The sequence below is a fragment of the Dermochelys coriacea genome, chromosome 2 (assembly GCF_009764565.3).
Source record: "Dermochelys coriacea isolate rDerCor1 chromosome 2, rDerCor1.pri.v4, whole genome shotgun sequence".
Taxonomy (NCBI): Eukaryota; Metazoa; Chordata; order Testudines; family Dermochelyidae; genus Dermochelys; species Dermochelys coriacea.
The window spans coordinates 237,161,502-237,177,594 of record NC_050069.1 but is presented as its reverse complement, the minus strand read 5'-3'; the positions used below and the strand labels follow the sequence as shown (position 1 = coordinate 237,177,594).

The window sequence follows — 16,093 nt, the reverse complement described above, 5'->3', positions numbered from 1 at the left end:
TTCAAGAAGAGGTTGCAAAACACAATGAATATTGAACAAACCGGACTGTCTAAACAGAAGGTGTGGTATGATCAACATACCTGGAAACACCTCCATATCACGAAGTTACTGGTACTGTTGAACCTCATAATATACAGCTAATTGTTATAACAAAGAATTTGGTACTAATGATAAATCCCTTACAAATGTGTAACATGCATAATTTTTGGAAAAAACTTTTGAACATGGTAGGAGTGATAACAAGAAAGTCCTATAAGAATACTGCTTCTTAGCCAATACCTGTAAACAGGCTTAGAGCTTGGCACAGCAGAAAAACCTAAACTGCTGTGTGGAAGGGGAAACTGAAGCACACTGTCTTATGGAATTGATGGCTAAATGCCAAGGCACCTACACTTTAAAAGATATTGATATCTGCATTGTGTTAACAATGTTGCACACTAGAATGCTTCCAGGCAACCTGGAAAGAAACCCCTCAGAACTTTGCAAAAACACCTATGGATAACACTACAATGTTTGATAACACTTGGAAGTTGTATAACCAAGACCTGAGGAGAACATTAGGTGCACTTCCTTTGCATTAGTCAGTGACTAACCCTCTGGCAGTAATCTAAGGGGGCAGGTGTGATACTACTCCCCATATTCCTCAGATATATTGTTATGATATGATTATAGCATATCTGAGACATGTTTTATGCAAGATGGGTCATGTAAGATATCATTGGAAAGGTTATGAATATGATTATCATATTGTATGCATGTATCATTTTTGTATCTGAAGTTAGGAATATTGTCTGTGCACCTATTACAACCGTGTTTACCCCTGGGGAACGCCCAGTGGACAGAATGCAATCAGTCTAGATTGCTGGCTGGAAAAGGCCATTAAGAAAAACAATAGGATTTTGAAGATGCTAATCTCCCACCTTCCTGGAAAGCCTTCCTGTGGACACTGTAAATAGACGTTGAGTTGTGACTGCAGGGCCATGTGATCAAGTCACCTCATACTGGACTCCATGATAAATTTAATACTTTTCCCCTGACCGGGGCTGGGAATCACACTGGAAGACAAAGGATTCCCACCATATGTAAAACTTATTTAAGGCAGGGGATTGACATAATCATGGTTCGTTCTTCACTGAATCCCCGCCCAGGATGACTGCTGTAAACATCTAAGAAACAAAGACTAGGGGGTGGAGGGTGGGGGGAGAAGGACTGAGCCCAGGCTGGAGGGGTGTCTAGCCTGTGAATGAAATATCTGAAGTTTTAAGCTGCAAGCCAGTGCAGCTGGTTTTTAAGAATCTCTGCAATCTGCCTAAAACAACATTTAGGGTGAGAAATTACTACTTGTAACCAGTTTCTTTAGTATCTTAAGCTTAGATTGCATGTTTGTTTTATTTGCTAAGTAATCAGCTTTGATGTGTTTGCTATCCCTTATAATCACTTAAAATCTATCTTTTGTAGTTAATAAACTTGTTTTTGTTTTCTCTAAAAACCGTTTGTGAAATTCATAACTGGAGGGGAGGGGCGGGCAAGAAGCTGTGCATATCTTCCTCCACATTGAGGGAGGGGGTAAATTTCAATGAGCTTATGCTGTATAGTTTTCTGTGCAGCACAAGATGATACAATTTGGGGTTTATACTCCAGAGGGCATATGCACTTAAGTGCTGGGCAATTCCTTAGCTGAGCTTTCCCATACAGAGCTGATCTCACCATCTGTGTAAAACTGCTGATGGATGTGTCCCTACCTGTGTGTGTGATGGAAAGGAGCTTGACAACCTGTCACAGCAGCACAGTGTAAAGGGAACCCAGGCTGGTGGGGTAGGTGGGCTCAGTGGTACCCCAATTTTAAGTGGCACCCAGGGGAACCTGTCACACATTATATTTCATCTCCTCTGAAGGAATCTAGGAGCCCCCCTCCCCCAACATAACATCTGAGGAGTGCAATGGGTATAGTCCCCTTCTTTCTTGCACAGTGCTACAGCCCATGAGGAAGGAACTATGGTTAACAATAGTAAAAATCTGAGGTATTGTTATTAAAATGTTGTAATGTGTACAATGCATCAAAGGGGCTGGTTGGGGTGGGGTTTAGTTCCTCTCACGGGTTATCTGACTAGGTTAATTTTTGCTCTTTAAAGGCTGGCCATCATTTGGAGAACATAGCAGTTTTCAAGATACCCAAATGGAAAAGACAGGTCTTTCTAGTACTATCAGGGGAGTTGACAATCTATGCCAGAGAGATGTTTCTGCTAATAGTCAGCCCTTTACCTATTGCTCAGTGAAGGGGGCTGGTGAGCTGCAAACATGGACCAAACATATTTACCCTGCTGTTGAACCTGAGGAACCAGCTTGAGTTTGTGCTATAGCAAAAAGTTGCTGAATTATGCTTGCAGGAACAGGGAGGCAAACAGAGAGGAAACTGACTGTATTACTAGCAGATGGAATTCTCAGAGAAGAGGAACCAAGATGTACAAAGAATACCCACCCCTTCCCTAATGCTCCTGTATTGCCAGACACTCTGTCCAGTGAACAGCATTGAAAGAGACACAGAAAGAGTCGTACCACAAGCCTATATGGTCTTCTCTGAAGTTTCTGATTAACACTATAAGCCTGCTGCCTCTCTGCTGGAAAAGGACACCGTATTGTGTTTGAGGAACTGCCGGGAGTTGAACCTTCACCCACCCCAACTTCTCCCTGCTTCTGCAGCATGCCTTAGTGCAAGGAGAGGCCAGACATCAGGGAGTGGGAATGGTAACAAATGTTTGAAATGGTCACAGGGAGAACAGACCACTCAAACCACCAAACAGTTCCCTTTCCCTTCCTGGACCTAGGTGAGCCTGTACGCAAGACAAGAAACTCAGCACAACCAGCTCCCATTCATAAAGGGAAGGAAAGAGTGGGTGGGGAGACAGGAAAGGGTGGTACTTCTGGGCCTTTTCATAAAAGTTCAAGTCATGAAACAGTTCCTTCCCCATTCAGCCATTTCCAAACCAGTCCCCTCCCATTACCACCCTCATCAGCATGACCAGGGACTACTATTGCCAGAGTGCTTGCCAAGAAATGCATAGACGTGGGGGGACAGAGACTGCTCATTCACAGTCTTTGTTAAAGCTTCCACTAAACACATTGAAGTGGTTCATGTGATCTCAATGAAATCATTAATTTACAGTGTGCGTTTCTAGGGGACCATGTCAGGGTGACAGGCTTAAGAAATATTTCACCAGAGCAACAGGGGATATTTCTGGGGAGGGTGGGGGTGTTTTGTAACATACCAGCCTTAGGTTCTGCAGTGTTCCTCAGGCTCCTTGTTGGGGCAGGGGGAGGAGGAGAAAGGAAGTTTCCTCAACCAAATCTGCTGGGTAGGGATGCAGAATCACGTGCTCCTCCTCCTTTGGGGCACCCAGAACTTCCTTCAGGACTTCCTCCGAGGTTGCTGCTGCCTCCTTACCCTACCCTCATTGGTGCCCCCTTGTATAATCAGTCCAACGGGAACGAGGAGTGGGGGGTCGCAAGTCTCTTCAGTCTCTGTACTTGCAGTGCAGGAGAGTGTGCGGTCGTAGCATAGGCATGTGCTGGGTCTCCTCCCAGAGCGACTGTTGGAGTCCTCCACCCTCTGATAAAGGAGCCTGAGGTGCTTCAGGTACTTTGAACAACTTTTATTAACATGCTCATTAAGCTATTTGTGAGCAGCTGCCATGGTCTGAAGTGCCAGAAAAACACAGATCTATATTGCCTTTACCTTGGACAGAGAGAGTTATTTTATTATCGCATCCTTCTTGCACCAGTGTTGGTGCACAATGTGTAAACCAGCCTTTCCCCTCTCTCTCAGTCATTAGCTGCTGCTTCCATTGGCTCTGTGTTGAGATTGGCTGTTCTGCCCTTCCTGCTAAGGGTTCTTGTGGGTACTCAAGAGAGACCTTATTTTCTCACACCAGTTGGCTTCCACTTGACAGCTTCATATTGGAGTCTGTGTGTTGGCATCTGGAATAAATGCCTAAAATATGTCCAAACACTTCCTGGTAGCAGCAACAAACTGCTGGCTGGTGATTTGTCAGATCTCTTAGTTGTTGATAAGGTTTCTCTATTCAGTGCCCAGAATCTTTTGTAGACACTTTCCAACGGCATCTAGTTTTCTATCATTTTAATAGCTCTCGCAGCCATACAATAACACTGAGATTATGTTTGAGTTGAAAATTCTCCATTTTGCCTATGTTATGGTATATCTTTGATGTCCATACATTGTTGAGTTTAGTGAATGCCTTTCCTATCCTTGATGTCACAAGGTCTCTGCTGGCTAGTATCGTGCTACTGTGCCAAACAACTACTGAGTTAGACTATAGCCTGGTTTCACACCATTTTCCAGGTTGAACCATTCTGTTGTCTGGCTGTTCATCCTTACAGTGCAGTTTACATAATTGTACATAGCGTGAATGACTTTAACTGGAATTCCATAAGATTGAAGAATAGTATGTCTATGCATGCTGTCAAATGACTTTTGAAAAACAACTTAATGAAGTTGATAAGGGGAAGCTGAAGCATTCTAGACATTCTTCTATGATGGTCCTTAGTGTGAATATCTGATCTATACAGGATCTCTAGAGCCTGAATCCAGCCTCTTTTTCTCCAAGCTTTGCATCCACTGCTCTTTCATTCTTTGTAATATCACAGTACAGAAGACTTTCCCTATAGTGACAAGGAGTCACACTACTGTCCAATTGTTACAGTCAGTAAGATCACCCTTTTATGGATATTCTGACAATTGTCCATGGGTCAAGGGGTGAATCTCTTTTTTCCAGACTTCATTGAACAGTTCTACCAGTTTCATTAGGGTGGTAGCGTCAAGTGCTGTTAGCATTTCTGCTGTAAGTTGATCATCTCCCACTGTTTTGGTGTTTTTCAGCTTCTTGACTGAAGCCCGTACTTCTGACATCTCTGTTAGACAGCTGTTGGTATCAAGTTGATTTGGTTCATGTTTCATTGAATACTAGTACTGAGATAGGGCTGGGTCTGTTGAGGACTTCTTTGAAATGATCTGCCCATCTGTTATTCTGTTCTACTTCAGCTGTAAGCATTTTTCCATCTATACTTTTCATTGGCTGATTTCCTGTTCTGAAGTATCAATCACTTGGTAAATGACTAACTTCCTATCATAGCAGCAGCTTCAGTTGCTAGCCCTTCAATATATCTCTGGTTTATCTTCCCTTGCTTTTTACCATTTTGTGTGCTTTCTTGTACTTCTCCTTTACTTTTTCACCCAATAGTCAAATGATCTTAGCATGCAGAATTTTTCCCTACAGTGCTTTTCCTTCCTTGATATGATGCCACATCTCTTGGCTTATCTAGTTCTTGCTGTGTCTAAGGCTATGTCTACACTACACACCTTATAGTGGCGCAGCTAAAAAGTCTCCCATCTAGCTGCTCTATGCTGGTGGGAGAGCGCTCTCCCGCTGGCATAATTAAACCACCCTGAATGAGCAACAGTAGCTACGTGAACAGAAGAGCATCTCCTGCCAGCATAGTGCTGTCCACACTGGTGCTTTTGTTGGTGAACTTATGTCCGTCTGGGGTGTGGTTTTTTCCACTCATTTTGGGAATGAGGATATGGAGGTAGATATTACCATATCTGAGGTAGAAGCGAAACTCAAACAGCTTAATGGGACTAAATCGGGGGGCCCAGATAATATTCATCCAAGAATATTAAAGGAATTGGCACCTGAAATTGCAAGCCCATTAGCAAGAATTTTTAATGAATTTGTAAACTCAGGAGTTGTACCGAATGATTGGAGAATTGCTAATATTGTTCCTATTTTTAAGAAAGGGAAAAAAAGTGATCCGAGTAACTACAGGCCAGTTAGTTTGGCATCTGTAGTATGCAAGGTCCTGGAAAAAATTTTGAAGGAGAAATCAGTTAAAGACATTGAAGTCAATGGTAAATGGGACAAAATACAACATGGTTTTACAAAAGGTAGATTGTGCCAAACCAACCTGATCTCCTTTTTTGAAAAAGTAACAGATTTTTTAGATAAAGGAAACGCAGTGGATTTACCTAGATTTCAGTAAGGCGTTTGATACTGTGCCACATGGGGAATTATTAGTTAAATTGGAGAAGATGGGGATCAATATGAACATCAAAAGGTGGATAAGGAATTGGTTAAAGGGGAGACTGCAACGGGTCCTACTAAAAGGCGAACTGTCAGGCTGGAGGGAGGTTACCAGTGGAGTTCCTCAGGGATCGGTTTTGGGACCAATCTTATTTAATCTTTTTGTTACTGACCTTGGCACAAAAAGTGGGAGTGTGCTAATAAAGTTTGCAGATGATACAAAGCTGGGAGGTATTGCCAATTCAGAGAAGGATCGGGATATTATACAGGAGGATCTGGATGACCTTGTAAACTGGAGTAATAGTAATAGGATGAAATTTAATAGTGAGAAGTGTAAGGTTATGCATTTAGGGATTAACAACAAGAATTTTAATTATAAGTTGCGGACGCATCAATTAGAAGTAACAGAAGAGGAGAAGGACTTTGGAGTATTGGTTGATCATAGGATGACTATGAGCTGCCAAAGTGATATGGCTGTGAAAAAAAGCTAATGTGGTTTTGGGATGCATCAGGAGAGGCATTTCCAGTAGGGATAAGGAGGTTTTAGTACCATTATACAAGGCACTGGTGAGACCTCACCTAGAAAACTGTGTGCAGTTCTGGTCTCCCATGTTTAAAAAGGATGAATTCAAACTGGAACAGGTACAGAGAAGGGCTACTAGGATGATCCGAGGAATGGAAAACTTGTCTTATGAAAGGAGACCTGGGGAGCTTGGCTTGTTTAGCCTAACTAAAAGAAGGTTGAGGGGAGATATGATTGCTCTCTATAAATATATCAGAGGGATAAATACAGGAGAGGGAGAGGAATTATTTAACCTCAGCACCAATGTGGACACAAGAACAAATGGGTATAAACTGGCCACCAGGAAGTTTAGACTTGAAATTAGACGAAGGTTTCTAACCATCAGAATAGTTTTGGAATAGCCTTCCAAGGGAAGCAGTGGGGGCAAAAGATCTATCTGGCTTTAAGATTCTACTCGATAAGTTTATGGAGGAGATCGTATGATGGGATAATGTGATTTTGGTAATAAATTGATCTTTAAATATTCATGGTAAATAGGCCTAATGGCCTGCGATGGGATGTTAGATGAGGTGGATCTGAGTTACCCAGGAAGAATTTTCTGTAGTATCTGGCTGGTGAATCTTGCCCATATGCTCAGAGTTTAGCTGATCGCCATATTTGGGGTCGGGAAGGAATTTTCCTCCAGGGCAGATTGGAGAGGCCGTGGAGGTTTTTCGCCTTCTTCTGTAGCATGGGGCACGGGTCACTTGAGGGAGGATTCTCTGCTCCTTGAAGTCTTTAAATCATGATTTGAGGACTTCAATAGCTCAGACATAGGTGAGGTTTTTCGTAGGAGTGGGTGGGTGAGATTCTGTGGCCTGCATTGTGCAGGAGGTCGGACTAGATGATCAGAATGGTCTCTTCTGACCTTAGTAACTATGAATCTATGACCAACAAAAGTGCTAAAGTAGACAAAGCCTAAATCTGTGTTGATATCCAACAGTGACTGCTGCAACTTGTAACATGTTGCATCTGAGCACTGCCCATTTTTATATAGGTCCATTTCTTCTGCCCCTGGCAGTGACTATATATCTTTTTCTTAGTTCAAGCTGGAATTTCTCACAGTACTCTTTTGTGCTCAGTTCTGTAGTGTTGACTTTCTTTGCCACATTTTGTTTAATGCTGATCTTTTCCCCTTTTAATTTCAATTTGGCAATACAAAGATTGTGATCATTGCTGACATCTGCTGCTTGATATGCCCTTGCCTCTTGGACAGATGACCAGTATCTCGAGCTGATGCAGATCGATCATGTTTATTTACAAATGTCTTTAGGAGGGAACAGGGTGTGACAGTTATAGTAACTTCCTTCAATATCCTGCACAAACCTCACTGAATTACATTTAACTATTTTAGGAGTTCATCGTATTAAAAGTGCAAATCTTTAGATTATTGTGAGAATGTATGGAACTTCTTTAAAAGGAAGGCAGGATGAATGCAACCACTGAGGAGTACTGTGAGCTCCAAAAGACTATGCTGAACAACTGGGCTGAGACCAATTATCTTTTGGGACAATGTGCATGAAGTGGAATCCCTAAGACGTCCCTAACACTGGTCACTGCTAGGGTAGTCTTGAACCACCAGGGCCCCACGCAGCAGCAGCAGCGTGCAGGTGTGGGAGAGGGTTGGGGATGAGGCGAGCTTGCTTACCTGGGGGGGCTCCCCGGAGGCGGTGACATCCCCCTCACTCAGTTCCTAGGCAGACGCATGGCCAGGCAGCTCTGCGTGCTGCCTCTGCTTGCAGGCACTGCCCCCACAGCTCCCATTGGCTGCAGTTTCTGGCCAATGGGAGCTGCAAAGCTGGTGCTCTGGGTAGAGGCAGCGTGCAGAGCTGCCTGGCCACGCCTCTGCCTAGGAGCTGAGCTGAGCAAGGGGGATGTCACCCCTACTGGGGAGCCCCCCAGGTATGCGCTACCCAAAGCCCGCTTCACCCCATCCTGTGCCCCAATTTCCTGTCCCCTCCCACACCTAAACTCTGCAGCTGCTGAGGGGGATGCATGCCTGCCGGCCCCGCCAAACCCCCTCCCCAGCACCAGTGGGGGTCCCGGGCTGGGCCACGCCGCTGCCCGCGCCTTCTCCAGTACCAGCAGGGGACCAGGGCCCTTCCCCAGCATCCACGGTGCCCCCAGGCTGCCCCCCCGCCCCCTAAGTTTTAGTCAGGGGTATATAGTAAAAGTCAGACAGGTCCTGGGCTGTGAATTTTTGTTTACTGTCCATGACTTGTCCGTGACTTTTACTAAAAATACCTGTGACTAAAACGTAGCCTTAGTCATTATTAAACTTAGGCCAGTCCCAGTATGACCTTGAACATACCTCAGAGAGCCTCTTTCTTTGTGATGACAACCTTCCATGACATCTTATGTTCCAAGGGAACTATGAAGTTTTTAATTTTAAGGATGATGCTTATGGAATGGGAGAAAGGTTCTCTTAGCCATAGGACCATCCAGGCGTTGGATCCCATTACTGGAAGAGGCAAGAATCACCACAAATCTCCTGGCCTTCCAAATGAAAAAGTGAAAGTCACTTCTTCAAATTAGTATTCCCACAGATACACCTCAAAATAAGAACTCAGCAGAGAAGGAAGAGGAGAGGGGGGGAAAAAAAGAAATTAGGCTAAAAAAGGAGGAGAAGAGGGACTGAGTGCATCTGCTAGGAGAAAGGAATAAAATTAAAAAGCAAAAAAAAGTTAAAAACCACAACAGATACACCATAGCCGTGGCTGCCTCAGGGAAACGGAGGAAAATTGGACCATTATCCTACTGTGATTTAATAGAGGTTATTGTCTCCTGAGGAAACTCAGAAATTATGTGGTTTGTTCCATTATAACAAGAAATATATATGAGAGCGAGAGAGAGAGAGAAAATGAATAGAATATTCACTCCATCTTCCTCTTAATTTTTTTTTTGGGGGGGGGGGGAGATAAATATATTAACTGGATCTATTTGGTTATGTTTATCTTAATAAAACATTGCACTTAACCCAAACTGCTCATAAAAGGTCAAATTTCCCCATAAGCAATAAAAGGGCACCTTTTAATAATAATTGACATTAAGATTTTTAACCAAATTATCCATCAAGTTTACTGGACTTTATAAATCAAGAGAATGAGGAGTTTGTATAGTTTGGACATGAAAATGGCTCTCAAATTATTATTTCACATATAAATATTCTCCTTCCTGTTCCATTTTTACTCATTTTTAACGGTTATTTAGCAAGGAGCATTCAAAAGCTCTTAAGGATTAAAGAGAAAATTCTCAGTCTCAGATCTCCCAATATAATGTAATTTATGGTAATTATTGAACAATATTTGAAATGTTTATTCTTATGTAGTAGTCATGATTTTCACCCATCCAAGTTCGTCTCTCACATTTAGAGATTGTGTAGCATCTCTCCAAAGGCAAAAAAAATGTAAAATTAAAAGAAGGGAACCCATAAAATGTTTTTTTTCCTCATCACAATGGCTCCCTCTGCAGCTATTAATAAATCCTTCAGTTTAAACTGCAGAAAGAAGTCTAATTCATTCCATACACCCTACTTACAATATTCATGGTTATAGTAGGGTGAAGTGACTCACAGGTATAGCAGATAATTCCAACATAGTGTAGATATAACAACAATATTGTAAGGATGAAGAAGTAAAGCAAGTCCATCCAGAAATTAAATGATTCAGCATTATTATTCTACTACATTTCTTGCTGTCCAGTTACTGCTGACCACCTAATAGATCACTTATTTATCCACTTAGTGAAGTGGATGTTTCTGGGCCAGTGGACAGTTTCCTGGGTTTGGACAGAAAATTTGTTTGATGAAATTAAGATTTTTTTGGAAAAAGCATCTGCCTTTTCCTCGACAATTTTCGATTGTTGGAAAACCAAATATTTTCATTTTTGCCTGAAAATTGAGTTTCCAGTTGAAACTTTTTAGTCCTAGGCAGTTTAGGATGAAAACAAAAAGAGAAACAAAATAATAATTTTCTTCTACAAAAAGTTGAAGTGACATTTTTTCCACTGAAAATTGACGAAATAGCAAAGTAATTATTTTTGCCTAAATGTTTTGTAAAGAAATGAATCATTTTCTGACCAGTTCTGTCCTTGTTGCCTCTTACTCATTCCAGCTCCTTCAGACTCCCCTCTTCCTCTGCTCCAATTCTCTCTCCTTTCTTCTCTCTCCTGACATCAGCTTTATTTCTTCTCTCTCCCATCTCCACCCTCCTTCCTTTCCTTCTCTCCTTTGCAAATTGGAGTGTGATTTTCTGACATCACTGCTATATTGCTTCCTTTCCTCCTTCAATAATCCAGTTAATGCCAAAAACATTCATGCATTCTTATGAAATAGATTGGTGCAAAAAACGTTTTTTGCACCAATCTAGGCATTCAGCTGAGCATGGATCGCAAGAGAGTCCTGATTATTCAGAGTCTGCAGTAAAATTGAAGGACCCTGTTCACAAAATAAATTTGTTAGTCTCTAAGGTGCCACAAGGTCTCCTCGTTGTTTTTGCTGATACAGACTAACACAGCTACCACTCTGAAACCAGAAAACAGTAAGATTCTGTAAGATGTTTTGATGCATTTAAATTCGTTTCATTAAGATTATAATCTCTTGGCTGTGAATTATTTTTGCTTTTAAAATGCGACAAGATGATGAATGAAGAACGGGCCCCATTTCTGGTGTGGAAAACGCATGTGAAAAACAGAGACTAACAAGGACCAGAGTGAAGATAAATTTAATACCAAGTTTACAATGTTAAATACAGTTCATATGGTTCCTTCTGGCCTTGAAACCTTACAATCACAGGCACTGGCTTTTTCCTTTGCCCGGGGTGCTCAACCCCCGCTCTACCCTGGGCCCCACCGCCACTCCACCCCTTTTCCCAAAGCCCTACCTCTTCCCACCCAGTTCCACCCCCTCCCCAAAGCACACCGTGTCCCCACTCCCTCCCAGCGCCACCTGCACGCCGCAGAACAGCTGATCGTGGAAGGCAAGAGGCACTGGGAGGGATGGAGAGAAGTTGATCAGCAGGGTCACTAACAGGTGAGGTGGCGAGGGAGCTAAGCACCTGCTAATTTTTTTCCAAAATAAAAGTCGGCGCCTATGATTACAATAATCTAATCTGCCACTCTGTACAGCACAGGCCATTTGAAAGAGACTAGTAGGAATGTCTCATTGTCTACATTTTGTGGTCTATTACCCATTGCAAGCATATCCAAACAGAAAGGCCCTTGGCACCTATGTAGTTCAACTGAAGTCAGTGGGGTTCCTTAAAAGCACAAAGGTCTGCCCACTTGGATCTATTTGCAACAGAAGGACCCGTGGTTACTAACAAGAATGGTCCTGTTGAGTTCTCTTCTCCTCTTTCAAATTCCTCCTCAGAAGACACTACTTCCATAAGGCCTATTAACTACTAATCTGTCATCCAATTAATTTCATTTATTTATGAAGAAATATGCTATGCTATATGGTGAATCTACCTCCTGGTCATCTGGTGCTGTGTGCGTAAGGATTGTTGCCTTTGTCTTTTTAAAATGGTAATTCATCAAGGAAGTGGAAGACTTGGTCTTTATGTTTTGTTAAGCACAGAACATATTTAGAATGAAATATTTATTGATTCAGCATTTCCATTTTAGAAGAGTAATTTATTGCATATAATCTAGATAAGCACACTCAAACATGCATTCTATTATTTTGGAAGGGAATGGCTGATTTATTTGACATTAAGAGACTCTCTCATAGCTAGTACGTAAAGGAGTAAAAGGGACTAAATGGTGAAACTATACAATTATAAGACAGTTGGGATTCTGTACATGCAACCCATGAGGGAATTTAGAACTTTTTCTAGAAGAAAAAATAAAAGAAAAAAAGTGTTTGATGGATACCCAAGAGAATTCAATGCTGAAACTAATTCTAAATTAGAATTAACAAAGTTCACATCTGTGACTGATTGATTACATCTGATCAAACAAACAGGCAAGTGTCATTCCCAAGAACACAAAACATAAGAAAAATACTAGGGCTGTCGATTAATCGCAGTTAACTCACACGATTAACTAAAAAAATTAATTGCGATTAATCACAGTTTTAATCACATTGTTAAACAATAGAATACCAATTGAAATTTATTAAATATTTGTTGGTTTTTCTACATTTTCAAATATATTGAATTACACAGAATACAAAGTGTACATTGCTCACTTTATATTATTTTTATTACAAATATTTGCACTGTAAAAACAACAAATCGTATTTTTCAATTCACCTCATACAATACCATAATGCAATCTCTTTATCGTGAAAGTGTAATTTACAAATGTAGATTTTTTGTTGTTACATAACAATGTAAAACTTTAGAGCCTGCAAGTCCACTCAGTCCTACTTCTTGTTCAGCCAATTGCTAAGAGAAACAAGTTTGTTTACATTTACAGAAGATAAATTCTTATTTACAATGTCAACTGAAAGTGAGAACAGGCATTCGCATGGCACTTCTGAAGCTGGCATTGCAAGATATTTATGTGCCAGATATGCTAAATATTCATATGCCCCTACATACTTCAACCATCATTCCAGAGAGGACATGCTTCCATGCTGATGATGCTCGTTAAAAAATAATGCGTTTATTAAATTTGTGACTGAACTCCTTGGGGAAGAACAGTTCGTCTCCTGCTCTGTTTTACCCACTTTCTGTCATATATTTCAAATTATAGCAATCTCTGATGATGACCCAGCACATGTTGTTCATTTTAGGAACACTTTCACTGCAGATTTGACAAAACACAAAGATACCAATGTGAGATTTCTAAAAATAGCTACAGCACTCAACCCAAGGTTTAAGAATCTGAAGTGCCTTCCAAAAATCTGAGAGGGACGAGGTGTGGAACATGCTTTCAGAAGTCTTAAAAGAGCAACACTCCGATGTGGAAACTACAGAACCCAAACCACCAAAAAAGAAAATCAACCTTCCGCTGGTGGCATCTGATTCAGATTATGAAAGTGAACATGCTTCAGTCTGCATTGCTTTGGATTGTTATCGAGCAGAACCCATCATCAACACGGACGCACGGCTTTTGGAATGGTGGTTGAGTCATGAAGGGACATATGAATCTTTAACGCATCTGGCACGTAAATATCTTGCGATGCCAACTACAACAGTGCCATGTGAACACCTGTTCTCGCTTTCAGGTGACATTGTAAACAAGAAGAGGGTAGCATTATCTCCTGCAAATGTAAAAAACATGTTTGTCTGAGTGAGTGACTGAACAAGAAGTAGGAATAAGTGGACCTGTAAGGCTCTAAAGTTTTACATTGTTTTATTTTTGAATGCAGTTATTTTTGTACATAATTCTACATTTGTAAGTTCAACTTTCATGATAAAGAGATTGTATTACTGTACTTGTATGAGGTGAATTGAAATATCCTATTTCTTTTTTATAGCATAAATATTTGTCAAAAATATAAAGTGAGTACTGTACACTGTGTTCTGTGTTGTAATTTAAATCAATATATTTGAAAATATAGAAAACATCCAAAAATATTTTAAATTGGTATTCTATTGTTTAACAGTGCGATTAATCCCGATTAACGTTTTTAATCACTTGACAGGCCTAAAAATACGTATTAGCTAGAAAACATCTTGGTTAAGTGTTTATAAATGGTTATTTTCCACTTTATTTTTCTAATGCAACTTACAAACCAACGTACGAGGTTACATAGTAAGTTACAACTAAATAAAAAACAAATATTAAAGTAGCTTACATGAACTGGGTCCAAGATCTTGACTGCTGCTTTGCTGCCATTTGTTTTGTTCAACACCTTAAAAACTTTGCCATATGTTCCTTTGCCAATAGTCTCAATTATTTCCCATGTTTCTGAAGGATCAGGAAAACTATCAAATATTATTGTTTTCCCAGTTAATGGAAGCATCTCCGATATCAGGTCCTGGAAAGAAAAAAAAAATATCTCATTTCAGTTTTCATTTCATATAAGAAGTCAGTTGATATTAATGGCTTATAAATGTGATAAAACTAAGATATCAGTTTTAATCTCAGATGTAACTGCAATCTGGAACTGCTTTTGCATGCAGTGTGCATATAATCACCGCAATGGAACTCAAAAAAACCAGGGAAAAGGAATTTGTGCTAAATATGGATAGTAGGATCAACATGGTATGAAATGGGAAAAGGTGAACTGCATACTTTTGAGTGAAATTCTGGCTCCATTGAAGTCAATGAGATTTTTGCCATTGACTTCAAAGAGAGCCAAAATTTAAGCTGAGGGTGGAGGGAAAAGTTATACCTGCTGAGAATTGGTCTATTTAAGCCATGAATAAGGGCTTTGCCCATTATGGATAACGCTTTCAAGGGAACAATGACAAAAATCTTACTGAGGAATGATGCAATAGTTCCATGCAGTTAAAACTTCGAAGTAGACTGTCAACTTTTAGGACCCTGTGTCGTTGCACTCTAGCTGCTTTATGAAAATATGCTTATAAATGTGAATATGATGTAACTGGAATATGCTTTATGCAAAAGGTATCTTATAAGGTATCATTACAAAGCTTATAATCTACTGAGTGTGTTCATCCTATTTGTTTACATGTATTATTTCTATGTCTGGAGTTAGGAGAATAAGATATAAACTTGTATTACTAATGTAAACATATTAGGTGGAAGCTATTAAGGGTGCTTCAGAATCAATTAATTGTAAATGGTTCTGTTTACTTGCAAACCTTCCTGTGTACCTGTGAGTCAGCCTAGGAAGAATGGAGGCTGGGGTCTCACAGGATATGTGACCATGTCACATGATGCTGAAATCCCTCTTAAATCTGATACTTTTCCATTTAGAAAGAGAGGTGGGCACCTAAAGAGACAAAAGATTCCTGCCTTGTGCCAAAGCTATAAAAAGGGGTGGCGCAGGACAAAGAAGCAGCCAATCATGAGAAAGCCCCTGCTTAACACCTAAGATGGCTGCTGGAACTAACAAGGACTGTACCAGGGGAAAGGATTGGGCCCAGACTAGGAAGGAGTCTAGTCTGTGAAAGAAGCTTATTGGAACATCTCTGAGGGCGAGATATTACATTAAGAAACTGATTACAGGTATTAGGTTCAGACTTGCGTGTTTTTGCTTGGTAACTTACTTTGTTCTAACTGGTATTACTTGGAACCACTTAAATCCTACTTTTTATACTTAATAAAATCACTTTTGTTTATTAGTAAATCCAGAGTAAGTAATTAAAACCTGGGGGAGCAAACAGCTGTGCATCTCTCTCTAACAGTGTTATAGAGGGCAGACAATTTATTAGTTTACCCGGTATAAGCTTTATACAGAGTAAAACGGATTTATTTGGGGTTTGGATCCCATTGGGAGCTGGGAGTCTGGGTGCTGGAAATAGGAAGCCTGCTGAGTGTTTTTCAGTTAAAGCCTACAGTTTTCGAGGCGTGGACCAGA

At 40.7% G+C, this 16,093-nt stretch overlaps 1 protein-coding gene across 3 annotated transcripts in view; it reads right to left on the bottom strand.

Annotated features, from left to right (window-relative positions):
• The window catches only part of MYO3A (myosin IIIA), a 198,984-nt gene that overhangs the window by 171,871 nt on the left and 11,020 nt on the right, over positions 1 to 16,093 (bottom strand). For all 3 annotated transcript variants that reach the window (XM_038389297.2, XM_038389293.2, XM_038389296.2), the window contains exon 2: positions 14,402 to 14,584. In XM_038389297.2, coding sequence (XP_038245225.1) covers positions 14,402 to 14,569 — 168 coding nt within the window. In that variant the 5' untranslated portion in view covers positions 14,570 to 14,584. The remainder of the gene's footprint in view (positions 1 to 14,401; positions 14,585 to 16,093) is intronic.